Source organism: Nematolebias whitei, chromosome 10, assembly GCF_014905685.2.
Source record: "Nematolebias whitei isolate Nwh7 chromosome 10, NemWhi1, whole genome shotgun sequence".
NCBI classification, from domain to species: Eukaryota; Metazoa; Chordata; class Actinopteri; order Cyprinodontiformes; family Rivulidae; genus Nematolebias; species Nematolebias whitei.
Genome location: NC_056507.1, coordinates 22,034,200 through 22,054,192, shown reverse-complemented (window position 1 = coordinate 22,054,192; position 19,993 = coordinate 22,034,200). Strand labels below are relative to the sequence as shown.

The 19,993-nt window shown below is 42.6% G+C and overlaps 1 protein-coding gene across 1 annotated transcript; it reads right to left on the bottom strand.

Moving 5' to 3' along the window:
• Nucleotides 1-2,002: 2,002 nt before the first annotated feature.
• Nucleotides 2,003-18,967, bottom strand: LOC119415644 (DENN domain-containing protein 5B; the record flags this gene model as incomplete). Its single annotated transcript, XM_037682802.1, is given in 16 exon segments — nt 2,003-2,125; nt 2,650-2,795; nt 2,928-3,049; nt 3,124-3,252; nt 4,107-4,182; nt 4,274-4,352; nt 5,098-5,250; nt 5,346-5,465; nt 5,544-5,634; nt 5,836-5,986; nt 6,084-6,315; nt 6,414-6,923; nt 7,919-8,106; nt 10,843-11,563; nt 12,891-13,000; nt 18,753-18,967. Coding segments are annotated over 16 exon segments (3,057 nt in total), but the record flags the coding sequence as incomplete, so codon positions are not given.
• Nucleotides 18,968-19,993: the final 1,026 nt, after the last annotated feature.

Sequence of the window (19,993 nt, the reverse complement as noted above, 5' to 3'; positions counted from 1 at the left end):
GGTTTTGACCTTAGGCTTAGTCTTGACATCAGGTTAAGTTCACTACAGAGGAAAGGATTTGAAAATCTTAAACCCACAATTTGAAGAGGCTTAGTCCGAAGTAAAGACGGGCAGAGGTTCACCGCTCTGCAAAAATTGAGTCTAAAAATAGTGACACGATTTCAGAATGCTGTTCCTCGACGGACAACTGTGAAAACTTTAAATATCCCATCATCAGTTCATATCACAAACTTGTTTCAAGAATCTGGAGAAATATCTGAGCTCAATGGACAAGACTGACCGTCAGTACTGACAGGCCTTGTTGCACGTGTTGACGTCACGTGCACGTGCAGCACTGACAGGAGCTCCGCTTCGACTCGCTCTTTTTTTTGTTCCTGTTGTTTTCGTTTTCACTTTTTGTGTGTCTACACTGCACACCCACGCTACGGGTATGACTTATGTCGCTGCCTTGCCATCATGCCATTGCGGTTCAGTTCCCGGCCTACTTCCAGCCTCGGGCTCAGGGTCCGGCCTGTCATGGCGGCCGTCTCCATGATCCTCCATCTGCCTGCACGGACCCAACTCTACAGAAGAGTTCGGTTCCGCGAGGAAACCTTGGATGTTCTGTGTCTGCTGGACCCAGTTCTGGAGGACAGTCGTCGTCTGTTGCTGTGGTCGTTATGCTGCTAATGCTAACGGTACCGCGTTGCTAACAGAACCATGCTGCTAAAAGAACCTCACTGCCATCAGAACCACTCTGCTAATAGGACCATGCTGCTGTAGATGTACTTCTTTTTCACTTTTGGCGCCTTGTTTTTGTATTTTTGTTGCATGCTTGGTGTTTCTGGTCATTGTGTTTTTGGCGAGTCGAGATGGTTTTTCTCATCCTGAGCATTTTATTGCATTGTTGGCCTTGTGTTTATTTGCATATGACAATAAACCGAAACCTCAGACAGCACTGCATCAAAACCAGGTCTGATTCTGTTACAGACATCACTACATGGATCTGGAACACTTCCACAAATCATTGTTTGTACTGTAAACACAATTCACCACATTATCCACAAAGGATGGTTAAAGTTTGATCATGCGAAGAAGTCATACGTGGACATCATTCAGAAACTCTGCCTTCTTCTCTGGACTAAAGCTCATTTAAAACAAACAGAGGCAAAGTGAAATACTCTGGTCAGACAAATCAAAATGTGAAATTCTGTTTGGAAACCACGGATGCGACATCTCCGTACTAGAGAGGTGACGGAACCACCCAGTCTGTTACCAGCACACAGTTCAAAAGCCTGCCTCTCTGATGGTATGGGTGTGCATTAGTGCTTCTGGCATGGACAGCTTACACATCTAGGAAGGTACCACCGATGCAGAAAAATATAAAAGTTTTTGAACAATGTATGCTCCAGTACTGTTGAATAGTTAAGTTAAAATCCTACATCAGACCAAGATGGGACAACGTCCTCCCCCAAAACCTCCAGCAGCTGCTCCTCTCAGTTCCTGGACGTTTACAGATTGTTGTTAAAATAAAAGGCTGGTGCTTCAGTGGTAGACGTGGCACTGTTCCAACATTTTTGAGATAAATCACAGCCATCAATTTTTTTTTTTCTCCAAACAATATTACAATTAATACATTTTAAAATGTGACGTTTTCTTATCTTCCAATGTAAATCAATTGTGGGTTCATGATCTTTGCAAATCATTGCATTTTGTTTTTATCTACATTTTACACAAAGTTCCATCATTTTCTGAATTAGGGCTGTAGTTTATGTGGATAAGCAGCGTGTCTTGTCAGTTGGCACGCTGTAATGATTGCATAGTTTACAAGACACATTGAAGCTCCTGCTCATTTTACTTCGTTACTCAGAGCAAATGTCTTTGTTTCTGTTGCCATCAGCCACAAACGTGGGATTAAAACTGGAAGCTGCTGTCAGTAAGCAGATTCTTCCACACCCCGCCGCTGCTCTGGGACGTAACAGTCGGCGTTTACTAATGAGGAACCACCAGAGAAATAATCTTGCCTGTAGGTGTGTCCTGTGATCTCGTTGTACACCATCACACAGTCGATCAGACACTTGGCCAACAGGCCCGAGTTCTCGTGCACTCCCAGCTGCAGGGTGCTCAGCCTGCCCAGGTTCTTGCACTGAAACAAGAAGCAAAGTGAAAACAAATGGGCTCAAATGACATCAAAGTGTATCCAAATGGTAAAAACTTTTTTTAATTTTCATGCCACGTGACCAAACTAAATGTACTAAAACTTCTCAAGTTGCAACAAGCAGCCATGAGATTTTCTGAAATTGGTAACGAGAAAGGTTGAACTCAACCTAAAATCTGAAAGACTCAAAAGAAAAATCAAAGAAACAACAGAGAATTGCTCACATTATTAATATAAAATGCAAATAAAAGCCTCTGTTGAAGTCAAACTTCAGCTTCACAAATCTGATGCTTTATGGGAACATTGTTTAATTTGATGGCTTTAAAGTATAACATTATAGCTGCAATGAATAAAAAATAAAAACTAGTGTTAAATTCTAAGAAAGCATCACTCATGTCCAAATCAACTTTGGGCTTGAATTATGTGAAAGTTAAATTAAATGTGATGCTCTTTTTTCCTCCTTGCAGTAAACATATTTTGACCTGTCGTTCTGAAAAGCGGAGAGTACGAACCTGGAAGAAGATTTCCTGTGTGTTCTTTGAAACCTGCCTAACTCCTGAATCGCCCAGTTCTCCCGACACACACACCCAGGGGTTAACAGTTGCCATGGCGATGCTCAGCTTCTTCATGGGTATAATGACAACACGGTATGGAAAACCTGGGAACGCAGAGGACACCAACGGCATTTAGGTACACGCGAGCAGCACGACGAAGACACTTCAGTCTCAGAGTAAATAAAAGCTGGCGGTGAATTATTCCTGCTTTTGTTGATAAAACTGACAGAACTCACTGATGGAGGTGAAGGTGTGGGTAAAACAGATGTAGTCCACAGTGTTGAGGGACAACAGGTGGAACAAAAACTGTTCCCGTTCTTCCTCACAGAGCAGGAACGCATGTGGATTGTACAGCTGCCTGTTGGAGGGAACAGACTCCATCAGAAAAGCTGCAAAGTATCAAGTAAAGTAACGAACGGTGAGAATTCGGACCTGAGCAGCTCCTGGTTCGTCAGCAGCTCTTTGAGGTGCTGGGACAGCATTTTCTTCTCCAGAGCCAAATGGATCCAAGCTCTAGTCTGAGCCACCTCAGACAGATCGTCTCTCATGGTTTGGATGAACCTGGAGAGAACATGCAGGTGAGCACGAGTAAGACAAAAAAACAACAACTCTAAAACCGTGGTTTTGTTTACCGTCTGCTGCCAAACGTGACTAAAATATTTTTGGCCCTATGGTTTTTTTTTCTTTGTCTCTCTGTCTGCAAAATATTTCATGAACACTGTGCTGATTTTAATGAAACTCTCAAAAACTAAATCACTGGATGCTTTTGGAGTCAACCCAATTAAAGATGGCCGCCACAGCTAATCAACCGGCACAAACACAAAAATGGCCACAACTCTGCCAGTTTTACAGATACAGTGCATCTGGAACGTATTCACAGCACTTCACTTTTTCCACATTTTGAAAATGATGTGAAAATAAATATTCATAATATATAAATATAATAATGTGAAAATAAATTTGCAAAAATATCCAAAAATCTTTTCCCACATCGTCATAATGGGGTATTGTGTGTAGAATTTTGAGGAAAGAGATTCATTTAATACAGTTTGGAATAAGGCTGCAACAAACTGTGGACAAAGTGAAGTGCTGTGAATACTTTCCGGATGCACTGTACTTAGCTATTTTGTGTGTGGTAGCTGAGAGTCATCTTCAACACATTCTCTGAACGCTAACAGTTGACATCGCGCACAATTGCATGAGACTGAGAAAAAAGTCATTTGCAAGCTTTGACCAAAACTTCTATAATTCCAAGTTGTCTCATTTTATAAAATTAACTTAGTTGAAAACTTTGGCACGAGAGGCGGTGGGTGATATGCTTTTAGAAGGAACGCTGGGCATATCATTTCCTATGCTAACATTATTAAAATAATACACTTTTCTTTCCAACACCAGAGGATTTTTGTACTTTTTACCTCATGTCGTGTATTAAAGAGCCTCTCAGGAACAAATTGTCATCATCAGGCAGCTTCTGGTCCAAGCAGTTAGATCCTGAACAAGAAGCGAGTTCAAATGTTCAGCTGACTTTTTTAAACCTAATAATTTATAAAAGAAAATAAAACCTGTCGAGCTGTGGTCTGACCTGACGCATCAGCTGGAGCCTCTGCCTTCTCCTGGGCAGCCTGGTAGTGAAGCAGATGGGACCAAAGCGCCGACTTTCCCTGAATATAACAAATACAATTGTTAGCACACATTTCCAGAAGTTTATATTGGACGCCTCTTAGCCAGATTACCATATTTTTCACCGTATAAGTTGCACCTTTTTGCATAAATTTGCAAGTCCTGCGAATTATACACCAAAGCAACTAATATATGTTTTATTCCCCCCATATTTATAACCCAATTTTTGGCTGAGATTTGACCATTTCATTCATTCTGACATGGAAAATATTAAACATTACCATTTGCAGCCGCTAGAGGACCCTCGAGCATTATGGCAAGCCAAGTGTCTCATTAATAGGTAAAAGTGGCTATGAATGAGACACTTGGCTTGCCATAGATTCCACCTTCGTCTCGCTCTGTAACTCCTGGAGCAAACGTCAAATCAGCTTCATTTTGCCGCGTCACCCAGGCGATATGAAGCTGTTTTTACCATTAAAGTGAATTTATTAAGGAAATGTTAAACTGAGACACACTTTTGCTATAATGTTGAACAAACAAATAATTATTTTTAAGTGTTAATCTTGTTAAATTCTTGTTAAAGTCCTCCCATGCACGCTCCCACGGCCGCCATTTGGTAGCCAATTGATTTTTGGCACAACACTGGCTCACATTTCCAGGTGATCAGCGGTGACGCATAATAAATGCTACTTATACGGTGAAGCGATTTATGTATGTTTTTTTTTTTCACTTTATTAGACATATTTGGACTGGTGCGAGTGGCGGAAAGTACGGTATATGTCTGACCTGTTTCATCAGCAGACCGTGGCCCCAGGTTCTCTCAAGCAGATCACACAGGCCGCGGATAAGTGCGCTCTCCTGCAGACCTGTGATGCTGGCTTCTCCCTGACCCAGCTCCACACACTCCTTCCCCATCCTGTCCATCAACATCTGCTTGGTCTGAACGAAAAGAGAAGCCAGAATAAATAAAAAAAAGCTCTGCATTAACCTTGACTTGTTATGATAAAGTATTCAATGAGAGCTGTGCGTCTCACCTTCAGACGACATTCGCTCAACAGCCCATCAGCAAACTCTCTGTGAGTCTGAGACACGGCCTGCGGCGACGGGTCGAGCAGTTTAGACTGACGGATGGTTCTCCTTGTGAATGCATGCCTCTGTTAAATAAAAACAAGGTTATGCGTCAGTGATAAAAGGTTGTGTGTTCGTCAGTGAGTCTGAGTGAAGGAAGGTACCTGTTTGGGTTCATTGTCCACTCCTGAGTGATCAACAACAGTCGACCTCTTTGGTTCAGACCTGCGTGAAGCCGTGACACGACCAGACCACCTGGATGACACCGTTTAAATAAAATAACTATTTACGCTCTGTGCTCTCGTTTTGTTTTCACCACAATATTAACAGGTTAAGTTAAAGTTATTAAATGTCACAAATATGTGGATATTTTCTTAAAACCACTGAGGTTTGTGTCAAAGTGTCTGAGAATCAGGAGGTTTTCATTTGGACCAACAGCGGGAATCAAAGGCTCACTTGTGAGTGTTGTGCGCTTGTGCGAGCACGTCGGCTTGCAGCTTTGGGAAGTATCCTGGGTGGTGACGACCCTGGCCAATCCTCATGTCCAGCAGGTGAGGGTGCAGCGCTGTGTGGTCGGTCTTCAGCAGCCTGCGCTCAACGGCCTTAGCTGCAGACGACAGCACAGAAAGAAAAAAGTATTTTAAGTGTAATATTTAAGCATCTGTTCCACATTGTATGACTAGCTTGTCTTTTTCAATGAGTACCTGACTCGAGGAGCGTGGTGCACTTCCTGTAAGGACGGTTGCGCGAATCCTCGTCGCTCACGTCATACGGTCGCTCTCGATCTAAACGGCTGTCAAACAGCTGCTGTAGGGGCTCCCTGTCCACCCAGCGGGATATAATTTTCCCATCCACAAAGGACGAAAACATGGACGTCTCCAGAAACCGGGATAAAAAGTGCAAGTGGCTCGTAGGCTGAATCGAGAGGAATGAGCCCTGAAACAGAGTGAACACAATCAGATGAAATACCGGAGAGTAAAAACATAAGTGCATTAGTTTAATTAGATCTGGCAGTTAGTTATCAACTGAGCTACCTTATCAAAGCTGCAGGTTCCCTCTCGGTTGCTCAACCAGGAGTCCAAATTTGCTGCGCTGTGGACGATAAACTCCTCATACCTGCCAAAAATGGCAGCAAAGCGAACAGCAAACACCTCTCTCAGCTGAATATTCAGCTTAGAAGCCTTCAGCTCCTCCTCCTCCTCCTCAAACACATGTCCCAGTGTCTTCCCTCCCTCGGAGGCGTTTCCTCCTCCACACCTCTTGGCCAGAGCCTGAAGCCTCTCGAGCACCGCCAGCTCCTCACCACCGAGGTTCCCGTTCGTCCTGTCCTCCATCAGGTCCTCCAGCACCAGGCTGCTCAGGCGAGGGGAACCGGCGGTGGCGCTCGTGGTGGGCTTAGTGGTCACTCCTCCCTGCGGCACGAGTCCAAAGTGCAACAGAACCTCGCTCAGTTCCTGTATCAGCTCGGCCTGATCCGGAAACAGGGGAAGATCCTCGGGGGCTTCGACAATGTGGTTGTCGATGTCGACGAAACACAGATTGGCCTGCAGAGGAGAAAAAGGAAATGATTTTCCACTCGACTCCTTGGTCGGGTTAAAAAGTTTAACCAATCCGATTTATCTCACGAAGATAAAGTAACTGAGCTCCAATTAGACTGCAGGGTGGAGAAACGCCATGATCACATTCTTTGTGTTTCACTACGATAAGAGCTCGCAGGGTTTTATCTCGTGGGGAGGATTGTTCAACGTTATCACAGCAACAGGAGACAAAACTAGAGCATCAGCCTCCAACAACGAGAAACCTGTGCAGGAAAAGGCGTAAACCTGCTGAGCCCATCTTCCTTCAGGATTAGGAAAAATGGTCAGTGATTTGAAGAACAGGAAAAAACTGCCTCTGTAAGCAGCAGTCAGCAGCGATGCAACCTTCAGCAGTGACCTGAAGCTGACAGCTCAGAGCTTCGGGGCACGTAGAGGAGATGAACCGTGGAGCGGACAGCCACAGAAGACGCTTTGCAGAGTCAACCCTCCAGTTTGCACTTTTTATTTTCGAGTCGTCGAAGAAGAAAAACAAGGCGCTAAAGATAGAATAGCGCTTCAAGACACATTTTTTAAATTCGGAGATAGCAAAAATATATTTATTTACTTACTAACAATAAGCTTTTGTAAATTCCCAACAATCCTTCTCATGAGATTAAAATTAAAATCTCTCATTTTCATTCATTATTCATTGAAGCCCATTGTTTTCAGATTAGTCAGCTCTGCATTTCTCTTTCATCTCCCCTCGGAGCTGTCTTACTGCTGCCGTTTTCTGGGGCAGAGCGACTTCAAAGAGCCAGATATTCATGCAGCATAAAGGATGGAGGCTTGGATTCAGATTAGGGACATCTCTTAGGAAAAAGCGGCGCGCCAGTTGGACTATCCGCAGGCAGAGGAGAGCTGAAAAGGCTCAGATTCCCAGATCTCCTTATATAACCGTTTCACTGCATTCTGAAATTTAAACCAGTAAAAATGCTTTTTTTTTTTTAACAAGGGCTTGTTACCTCATGTGGAAGGTGGATGGAGGACCTCTGCGCTCCGCCTCTGCGGTGGATTCCCAAAAGGAAAGGCACGGGGGCATCCAGGAGGTGGTGCAGTGGAGTAGAAATGATGGGCAGATAGATGTGCTGCCACTGAAATGGAAACAGCAACGTAGTGACGCCCTCTGCCACCGTCATTAAATGCTGGTAGTCTGGAGGGATGGGAGACGGGGGGAGGAAAAAAGAAAAGCATTGGAAATGAATTTATCACCTGAGAGCACCCAGAGGTTTTTATTTAGAAGTAGTCCGGGCAGCATTTTAATTACACCGCCAACATCAGCTTCTCTTCTAATGAACACTCCTGATAACATCCTGCAGAGCGTTCTGGAGAGTTCCAGCTGTTTTATTCTGCCATCAAACTATTATTGTTAGGATTTAACTTGGTATATAAGCTGGTTAAATGTTAAAATTGTCAAATTTATGTTTGAGTAATGATTATTGTCAATAAATGTATTTTTCTGGGCTTTTTTTTTTTTTTTAAAGCTCATGTTAATTGTGAGGCAGCACGGTGGCGCAACTGGTAGAGCTGCTGCCTCTCAGCGAGCAGGTCCTTGGTTCAAACCCCGGTCCAGGGGCCTTTCTGGGTGGAGTTTGCATGTTCTCTCCGTGCATGCGTGGGTTTTCTCCGGGTGCTCCGATTTCCTCCCACAGACCAAAAACATGCATGTTAGGCTGATTGGTAACTCTAAATTGTCCCTAGGTGTGAATGAGAAAGTGAATGGTTGTTTGTCTCGTTTGTCTCTATGTGTCCCTGTGATGGACTTGCGACCCATCCAGGGTGTACCCCGCCCCTCGCGCAGTGATTGCTGGACATGGGCACCGGCGACCCCCGTGACCCAAAATGGAATAAGCGAGTAAAGAAAATGGATGGATGGATGGATGGATGTTAATTGTGTTGCAATAAAAATATCCAGATGTCATGACTGAAGAGTAGTCTTGTGTTCTTTATTAGCAAATGTATAAAAAAAGATGTTATTCAAATGATAGACGTAACTTTAAAGAGCCTATATTATGAATTTTTGAAAGCTACAAGTCATATCTTTTACACTACGACACATATGTATGCTTTAAATATTAAAATCTCTAAAGAGTTGGTGCAAAACAGCAGCTTGTCTTTTGTTTGAGGCGTGACAAATTAGCTGTCAGGCAGGCGTTGCTCAAATGTGACTGTACATAAAAAGACAATAAAAGCTTTAAAGGGCAGTTCAAATCTTTTGAAGTGCAGTTCTGTTGAAAGGGCAAGAATAATTTACATCTTTCATGTTGTAGATAGACTTGCGACGCGTCCAGGGTGTACCCCACCCCTCGCACAGTGATTGTTGGACATGGGCACTGGCGACCCCCGTGACCCAAAATGGAAGAAGCGGGTAAAGATAATGGATGGATGTTGTAGGTAACTCTTTTTGGAAAAACAAGTTTAATTCTGTCTAAAGTGATGAGCTAATGGCTAGTCAGAGTAAGGCCAAGACCAAAGTGGATTGCTGCCATCTTAATTCCAACTAGAAACAAATCACAACGTTTTATGCAAAGTCATCACCTGGTTTAGATAACAGAAGATTATAGAGGGAGTGAGGAAAATGTGACTTTATTGGCGATGACCTCCTCACTGCAACATAAATAATATTCCACATTGCAAGTTTTTCTAAAATCGTGCAGCCTTAGCAGTTTTATCTACTTTTGCATTGGTGTTAGCTATATTTATATTACCATACATGGTTTTTCAAGTAGAAATATAAAATACCTGATGGAAGTACTCACGCTGCACGAGAAATGCTACAGCTAGCTGCTGCTATTGTTGTTTGTGTTTAAAAATCTAACAGATTTCAATGTAAAAAAAATAAAAATATAGTATACATTTATATAGGCCTGTCGCAATAAACAAATCAATTAATCGCATGATAAATGAAAATTATTGACCTAATTTTCATTTATCGGCTTTATTGTTTCTTCGTGTCTCTCTCTTTCTACTGAAGACACTGGATGACAAAAGGTTCACTCAGGTGTTCTTCACTGACCTCTCCCTTTCTCTTTTCTCTTTAAAAGACATTTTAACCATCCCAAATCGCGTTTTTGGATTGTTAAAAGCAGCTAAGCTGAGAAGCTAAGCTAACAGGCCGACCTCAGGAAAAAACCCTCCGTCTTGTCGAAGCTCCAAAATTCACAGTTTAAACCCGTGCCTTCGTGTAAAAAGTTGTTTTTCTCTGCAAAAAGAAGTTGAGAACTTGTTTACTGATTTTTTTATTAACAACTTTGTGTGAAAAATGCTAAAGAGCTCAAACCACACTGAGCATCCACCGTTTTGAGAACCGAAGAGAGACAGCCCATGTCACATTAAGGGGCCTCCCTCCCATTTTTCTTAAAGAGACACGCTGCTCCTCCCTCACTATCCATCCTTTGATTCAAACAGTCACATATTGTCATCCAGGGGTCAAAAAAAGGTACTACAAACAAAACAAATTAAACATTTCTTCTTAAATTTGACAATAATTACTAATTATTGTCAAATTTCAAACAATATTATCGTTTATCGCAATAATTTCTGAGACAATTAATCGCCCAGCAAAATTTGTTATCATGACAGGCCTACATTTATATATAAATATATACACCGCATATATATTATATTTGAGTTCTTTTAAGATGGAAACAGTCCTCTTTGTTCTTGGCTTTTCTGGGGCTTAGCATTAGCTCATCTATCCGCTTGTTCGTTTAAAGAGCTATGTATAACAGGTAAGAAATTAAACATTCAAAGTTTTTCTGCAGATCCACTTGAAAACATCTGAACTATTCCTTTAATGTACAAATGAGGTGTTTGAGGCAGTTCAGAAGCAACTGCTTCTCCATCTTCCTAATGAGCGGTGAGTAATGCAGCTGAGTCAGGAGCTTACCCTTAGAGTAGAGCAGGACTTGTGTCTCCAGCAGCGCACAGGTAAGAAGCTTCACCACATTGTCCACGCTCAGCAGGGAGAAGACCTCCCCAAGAGGATAGTCCCCAAGAGGAAGCTCCCCAGGCTCGGGCCGCTGGCACACGATGGGCCGCTGCACCCCATGGAACCTCAGTGACCGCCCAGGTGGAGGCAGGGGCACCTCATACAGGATGTTATAGATGTAGCTCTCCAGAGGGAGGGGCGGTGCCGTCTGTGACGTGACGGCCAGGTGAAGCTGAGCCAGAAACTGTCGAGAAGCTTGCAGGAAGGGGAGCGGCGTGATCAGGCAGAGGGCTTTGGACACATACAGGGTGTCGCGCGCCGCATCATAGGAGCTCACGCAGCCGAGGCAGCCAGAAGCCCCGGCCAGAGACTCAGCGTCCGACTCCTCCAGGCTGCTCGCGAGCGAGTCCATGCTGGAGGAGGAGGGCGAGGAAGCAGAGGAAGATGAGGAGGAAGAAGGCGAGGAGGAGGAGGATGAAGAGGAGTGGTGTTCCACGTGGTGCATTTGATGGAGCGTCTGCATGGCAGTGATAATCTGAGCACTGGTCACCTCCTCGTAGAAGGTGTGAACGAAGCCGTAGGAGCGCGTTCCGTCGTCAGAGGTGACCGTAAACGAGTGGAACCGAGAGTCCAGCCGGTCTGCTTGGGTGCCGAAGGAGAGACCTCGGGGCATGCAGAGCTGGAAGGAGCAGCAGAGAAACGCCAGAATTAAGTGGGAATACAAAGTTGACCATTAATGGCGAGCTCTAATACTTCTCAAACGGGCTTCGTTACACTGAAGTCAGAATGAAACGCACATCCCTTCCCTGTCCCTTCAGACACTTTATGATGTGCTTTCAACTTAATGCGTCTTTCTGTACCTTCTAATTGGTTTTAAGGCTGTCGTAGTGTCTGAGCTGCCACAGAAAGAACAAGTTTGTGCAAAAATAACTATTTCTGAATGTTACACCGAGTCCAACTTTGTTCTTAACTCATCGTTAACACATTTTAGTCCTTGGTTTTTCGTTCTGTATGACAGTGGATGTCTGGTTTTTTTTTGTTGTTGATGTTTTTAAAACGTGCATTTTAAGTCAACTTGACACAAACTAAAACTTATTTTTGTAAAATTAATACTTCGAATATCAGACTACAGACAATGTTGTTCCAAATGTCTGAACACTGTTGAAAAAGAGTTGTAAACCTAAAAAAAAAAAAAACAAGTCAAACTAAACGTAAAAATCCAAGAGTGTTTTCAGCATTAGCTTATTGATATTGTGTAAAATATTCGTTATACCTCAGAACAAACAAAAAAATGATTCCAGGATAAAATGAATAAATAATAATCATTAGAAATGTAATACTATGATTCAAGTAAAGTAAATATTAGTTGTCTAAGGAAAATCAAATGTAAAAAAAAAAACATTGAATTTGTTCTGATTTAAAACTCTTTTTTTCATCATCATCATCATCAGGACCAGATTTTTTTTTTAATCTGTAAAATATAAACATACTTCAGACTAAAACAAAACATAATATTAATAAAGTTTCAACAGGAGCAACAACACAGACGACCACCAGCTGCATTTATTTCTTCTTAATTCTGCTTCCTTAACAAATTATCTGCAGATTATTTAAACTTCTAATTGGAATTAAGATAAAAATAAGTGGAATCAGAATCAACAAAACAGAGGATTAAAAAAAAAAATGCAACTTGAGATTTCATAATCTCTGGAAACAGGTCTCTCTTGCAAATGAGTCCTTGAGGCTCAATGAGACTAACCTGTATAAATAAAGTTTGAATGAAAAAGAAAAGGTTCAATTAAAAAAAATAGTTTCTTAATAGATGCACTTAATTAATTGCATTTATATTATAATAAAACAAATAAATGTAAATTTTCTATGAAAGTCACAAATCCACTTTCATACTTGAGTGAATAAAAAAAAAAAAAAATCAAAGCAAAAATAAAAACACTTTTTGTCTACATATAAGTTTGTTCAAAGCCTTGATGTGTCGCCCAACATCTCACCATGTTGACAGCTTCTTTGTTGAAGGGGTTCTTGTCTGTGTTTTCTGGGTAATGCACCAGAACTTTGGACTTGAAGGACCGATGGAGGGGGCTCTGCTCGAAACTCTCACCTGGAAGTCAAACAGAGAGGGTTGTTGTGTCACCACAGTTTTTTTTGTTTTAACGTCAATTGGAGCTGAATCAGATTTCAATAGAGAGGGAGGTCAGCTGCTCTCAGTAACGCAGACAGGACCTCCTCGTCTGTCGCAGACCGACGATCATTTCTCGTTGGCAGCGAGGACAGTGCTGCTGTTATGAGGAGGAACGAGCCTGGCGAAGGTTATATAACTCGACTCGTTACCATAAAGACAAACAGCTCCTCTCTGACACGCTGCAGCAAAACGTCCATGTGCATCACCTCAAGGTGAAAAAGAAGAACTGAATTTGCAATTCTCAGAAGAGATCTCATATATTTTATCTAAACTCCTAAAAAAACAAACCCAGTTCACGGATGCACCACAACAACCGCAGCCTCCAGAGCACGAGAGGATTAAAGCGCTGCAACGCATTTAAAATGGGACTCGGAGGCCATAATCAGCTCACGCACTTCAATTATTCATCCACATTTTGAGCCGATTAGCCCTAACATTGCTCGATTCCTTTTTCTCCGTTCGACGTCATGGATGCTCAGATTCAGTGAGATTGAAGAGCAAAATCCACAACAAATTAAAACCCAACAGCCTCCTGTTGACAGGAAGCTCTGATGCAACTGAAGGAACCTACAAGATGACGCACACGACCCCGAGCCAGAAAGGAGCATCGCTTCAAGTTAAACTGAGTCACTCTGGTGGGTGGAAGGCAGCCGGCGCTGAAAGGTGGGAGTCTTTGCAAGGGATACAGATTGGAGCTGGCGCTGACTGAGAGGCCGAATCAAGACACCGAGTTGCCATGGCACCCGTTTCTGCCGTGGCCTCACAGACAGCCATTAAAACTACGCTTTTGTGCTCGTCATCGGTTATGTCATCTCCGATTACATCAGCTGGAACAATTAAAATACCACCCTGCTCCCGATACGAGCTCCCAGCAGAGATGTGGCGCAAAAAAGACACGGCTAAATGTTTGTACTGAGCGACGGAGCAAGGGAGGTGGAGGGAGGTTTGTTTTAGAAACAGAAATGTCTGTTTCAGTTAGCCTGTAATCACCAGCTATTAGCCCACTAACACACACTCAGTGCACGTTATTGCATCAATTATAACAGAGCATGTCAGAAAACTGCAACAAAAAAATGCAACTTTTTTTTTTTTTTAATAGCCTGCTGACAAAGGTGAATTAAAATGTTTTAACCTGTATCTGTTAGCAAAATATCTCACGAATCACTGGACACATTTGAACGAAACTAGCAGAACACAATCACCGAATGTACATCTACAACTGATTAGTCAGCCCAGTTCAAAATGGCTGCCAGAGCCAACTGGTCTTAGAAAACCAAAAACAGACTACACCTCAGTCAGGTTGTCAGATTTTGATCTGAGCATTAGCGTTGCTGAGACGGATTCTCTGCACACATTCTCAGCACTAACAGGTTGTGCACAATCTGTGCTTAAATTATGCAACTGACTAATCAGAGTCAATTCTGTTTGGCTGTTGGCAAATAAATTCACAAACCAGTGGAAAGATTTAAATGAATCGTTCACCAAATAATCAATCGATGCACGGCTTCCACTGATTAACTTTTAGAGTCAACCGCGTTCAAGATGGCCACCGCCGCTAACCAACATTGGGAAACACAAAAATGGCTATAATTTAGTTATTTTTACAGACGCTGAACTAAAATTTGATGTGGTAGTAGCTGAGACTCATTCACAACTGATACTTGGAGCAAGACTTCTCCCAATATTGTGATTTTTTTTTTTTTTTTACAGTTTGACCAAAAACAGCTGTACCTCTGTCTTTTCTCATCGTAAGACGACCTTAGTCTCAAACGCTGCCATGGAAGGTGACGGGCGAATGTTGGCCTTTACAGCTTTAATTCTCAGAATATGGCCGCCCTCGTTGCTGGACATTTTAGCGTTAAATTCTGTGTTTCATACTCTTCCCACAGATTAGACCATCCATCTCTGGGATTTATAGCCTCGAGTTGGCCTCCGTCCCCGAAACAGGACCATTCTCAGTGTGAGCAGCCATGAAAGTGGGCATCACTCTCACTCTCAGGCTGAACTGTCCCATTCATCACATCGTTACACTGGTAGAGGAGGGCAGACCTGAAAGAAGATGGCAATGACTGATGGCTACTTCATCAACAAAATATAACTTTTTTTGGCCATTGAAGTTGGATTAGTAAAATTAAAGTTTGAAAACCTACAGGATCAAGTCTTAAAATATAATTAACTTAAGCTTGACTTTTAATCTATCTATGTATCGATGAGTGCATCTCTAGCTCATGGAATGAATGAATCAAGTTGTTGCTTAGGGTCCCCAAGAGCATTTGAATAGTCCCGTAAAAACTGAAACAAAGTTTAATCTAGATTAGTTGTAATCAGATTATAACAGAGTGTGTTGGGGATGACTTTCAGCTACAACATCACATTTTAGCTCATTATCTATAAGAGTGACTGAGCTGTAGGCATGTTTTGTTTTTGTTATGTTTCATTAGCTGTAGCAGCCATCTTGAGTCATGTTGACCCCCCAAGTTAGTTGGTTTTAGACGTGTTAGATCCAGTGATTACCTTCTGAAAGTTCCAATTAAATCCATCCTGTGGTTCATGATATTTTGCTAACAACCAGACACAAAGAATGTGTTGGGGACGACTCTCAGCTACTACCACCTCAGTTATTAGCTCAGTGTTTGTAAAATGAACTGAGCTTATAGGCATTTCTGGGTTTGCCAAGTTGGTTGGCTGTGGTGGCCATTTTGAAAAGAGTTGTCTCCAAAAGTTAATCAGCACATGCAATGATTACTATTCATTCAAAACTGGTCAGAGGTTTACAAAATATTTTGCTAACATGACAGAAAGGTATTTATTTATTAACATTTATTTCGCCAGGCAATCCCATTGAAATCCCTGATCTCTTTTTCAAGGAAGGCCTGGTTCTGAAGGCAGTCAAACATGCGTGTTTTGGACTGTGGAAGGAAACCGGAGTACCTGGAGAAATAAACACGAGAACATGCAAACCGCACACAGAAAGACCCCAGGTCTTTCTCCAGTTTTAGTTGCTCTCTACTGGCTCACTGTCAAATTCAGAAGATAATTCAACATTTTACTTCTAACATACAAAGCTCTCAACAACCTAGCTCCATCTCATATTACAGATCTTTTTGTTCCATATTTTCCTAACAGAACACTTGGCTCTCAGACGTCAGGTTTACTTATGGTTCCTAGAGTTTCCAAACGCAGAATAGGAGGCAGATCTTTCAGTTATCAGGCTCCTCTCTTGTGGAACCAACTTCCAGTTTCTGTCCATGAGGCTGACACATTGTCCAGTTTTAAAACTGGGCTCAAGTCTCTCCTTTTTGATAAATCCTATAGTTGGCGTGGGCTTGGGTTTCCTGACCTATCCTTTAGTTATGCTGCTATAGGCTTAGACTACTGGAGGACAAATTGACCTCATTTCATCATATTAATAGTTACAGATGAATAGTTTGCATTTGTAATTGTTTCTATCGTAACGTGTTTTTTAAATTTATTTATTTGCCAGTGTGTGTATACACACACACACACACACATATATATATATATATATATATATAGAGAGCGAGAGAGAGAGAGAGAGAGAGAGAGAGAGAGAGAGAGAGAGAGAGAGATGTATTCGCCTCCATTCTGTGTCCATTTCTCCTTCCTGTCCTCTCAAACCCAGCCGGTCGTAGCAGATGGCCGCTTGTCCTGAGCCTGGTTCTGCTGGAAGTTTCTTCCTGTTACGAGGGGTTTTTCCTTTCCACTGTTGCCTTTGTGCTAGCTCAGGATGGGAGACTGCAACGAAATGAAGACTCAACGCAATCTGTTGGTTTCCTTCCTTAGATAGATAACTTTACTAATTGGCATTTATAATGTATGTGAATGTTTTTGTTTAGTGCCCCGAGATAACTTCTGTTGTGACTTGGCGCTCTATAAATGAATTGAAGTGAAATTCAATTGAAATTGTCCAAACCAGGGCTTGAACCCAGGACCATCTCACTCTGAGGCAACACTGCTAACCAACAACCGATCGTACGACTCATTTTTTCTTCTGAGGCTGGGGATGATAAATCAGGAACAATATACAAAATTGCTCAAAGTATTATAGCAGTGGGTGAATGGACAAATGTCTTGAATAAAAAAACAACCCCCCCTCCAAAAAAAAAAAAAAGTGAAATTCTGCTTAGAGCCCCATCTAACGTTGGGCCAGCCCTGAACGAGTGCATGCAACTCTGTGCAGTTGGCTTTACATTATAAAGCAGATCTGTTCTGATGTCACACAACCCCCACCCTGTGATCGCCATCAGGCCTGCAGCCTCGGACGTTCAGCATTCCAACAGGCAGACTCATGTGAAACTTGATTAGGCTGCAGAAAACACTGTGCCATCCATTGAGAAGCCAACAAGAGCAGATTGTCTCTTGGTGGGCTTTCACTAATTACACCATCGCACAACAACAGATGCCACGTTACCTCATCTTCGCCTGGGTAATGCCAGGGTTTTTTAATTCTGCATGACTTGTTTGATTCAGAATATGTGCACAGAGAGGTGAAAACACACACAAAAACCCCTTAAAAGGAGCAGAGCCCCCGCTGCCAGCACTGTGGATCTAAGTTAAGTAGCAGCTCAGATGACATGGTCACTCACAGCTGCAGGAGGGGAGCACATATCAACTAAACGGTTAGTTTGAGCTCTGAAAACTCATCAGCGCAGCTCTGAACTCACACATCACATAAAGCTCGACCTAACTGAGCCGTTTTATTAATTAGCTGTGCTATACGTCAAAGCACGGCCGCCTCCCCTCCCGTGAGGAGCAGCTTCTAACAGTGCATGGGGACATGAGGAGGACAGGGTGTGACTATTGTCTGCTGCTCCAGAACCTGGAAGTGACGTTCAACACACTCCAGTGGTTCTGTTTCCTCTCAGAGAGACACAAGCAGACACAGCCTCTGCAAAAATAAAAAATAAAGAAAGAAATATAAAAGGTCCTCAAATAAAATATCGCCACCAACCACAAATAAACCCTGCTGTCATTACATCCATACACCAATAATTTCCTCTGACCTCCTTTTGCCACTGCTTTTGTTCCTCTCAGACGCCAGAATTACACATTCTCATCTGCCTCGAGACAAAGGAGCCACGGCACCAGATTATTTTCTGCCTTTTGTGACTCTGGGAACAGAGAGATCTCCCTCTCTCCAGCTGTGTTCCAGCTTTAATGGGCAGAACAGGATGTTGTTGTTTTCCATTTCAGCTCCCGTCCTCCGTCGTCGTGTTCCTGATCCAGAACCGCAGAAAAACAGACACAACTGACCGTCTACAAAACAATAAAAAATACAGGGAGTGGACGTGTTTTTCTCAAGCAGAGGTCACACAAAAGGACCAGATAGTAGGTAAACAGGGTGTAAATGTCATTTTAAATCCAGCAAACAGGCTTCAGATCTAACTAAATATGTTTTTTTTTTTGTCATTTCTGTCATACCTTAATTTTTAAAGATGCTATAAAATAGGTGCAATCAAACTGTGTGGTTGTTGCATAAATCTGGACATATTTTCTTGCCCAAATGGGTCATCTGCCAGAAAACAAAAATAATTTCTATACAAATGTCTCACCAACACTAACCACCCTTTATAAACCTGATAAATCTGTTACATAAACATGATGTCAGTGTCTGTGCTCTTTTTTTAAATGTTTTTTCCTGGTTATTTACCCGCTCCATCGTCCAGCTCCAGGCCCGTCTCCGTGTCCACTCCACACACCACAAAATAATGGGCGAAGCGGCAAGAAGCCGACGGTCCTCCGGCGGCTCCGGTCATCCTGGAGGCGGGGATGGTGCGACCGCTGCCCGGCTACTGGGGCTCGGAGCTCCGGGGTCTCATGGCGGAGGGTCCGATCCGTGCTGCCTGATCCAGCTGATCCCACAGTCTGAGTGAGAAGGAGGATCCGACCGTGGTCATCAGAGGGAGGAGGCTGGGAGGGAGGGAGGAGAGAGGAGGGGGCAGACAAAAGACTGAAGGGGACTTCGCCCAGTAAAATCTGAGTCACGGTTCAAAAGCGAAGATACTGGATGTAAAATCAAGCTGGAGGAGGTGCAATGCAAGATTTTTTGACAAGTTCAAGAAAAAAAAAACCGTTTAAAATTATAATTAGTCCCCACTAAACATTAGTGTCGAATGGATGTGCAGATCACGTTTATATTGAGTCCGTCGGTCTAGACCAATTCTGCACGTCTAATTTTGGTCCCTTGCAGGTGCAGACTGTAACTCCAGATGACGTCTTTTTCCGACGTCAACTGGACGGTCAATATAGACGTATTTTCTACATCAAAATTTAACTTATTTTATTCACTTCAGATAAAAATATAATTAGTAAGTGCTTCCTGTTGTCTTCATTGCATGTTCCCATGCAGTGTTTAACACATTCACCCTCAGATGGATGTTGGAATGACTGGGGATTGACCGTCGGATTTAAAGTCAGCTGCTCCCCACTGAGCAAGACGTCTAAACAACGTCTTTTTTAAGTCGTTTCTGCACGTCTAAATTGGGTCCCTAGGAGGTGCAGACTGTGACGCCAGAAGACGTCTTTTTCCGACGTCTAAAAGACGTCTATCTGACATGTTAATATGGACGTCTTTTCCCCCCGACGTCTAAAAGACGTCTATCTGACATGTTAATATAGACGTCTTTTCCCCCGACGTCTAAAAGACGTCTATCCGACATGTTAATATAGACGTCTTTTTTCGACGTCTATCTGACGTCTGACCCGACGTCTAAAAGACGTCTATCTGACATGTTAATATGGACGTCTTTTCCCCGACGTCTAAAAGACGTCTATCAGACATGTTAATATAGACGTATTTTTCCCCGACGTCTAAAAGACGTCTATCAGACATGTTAATATAGACGTATTTTTCCCCGGCGTCTAAAAGACGTCTATCTGACATGTTAATAT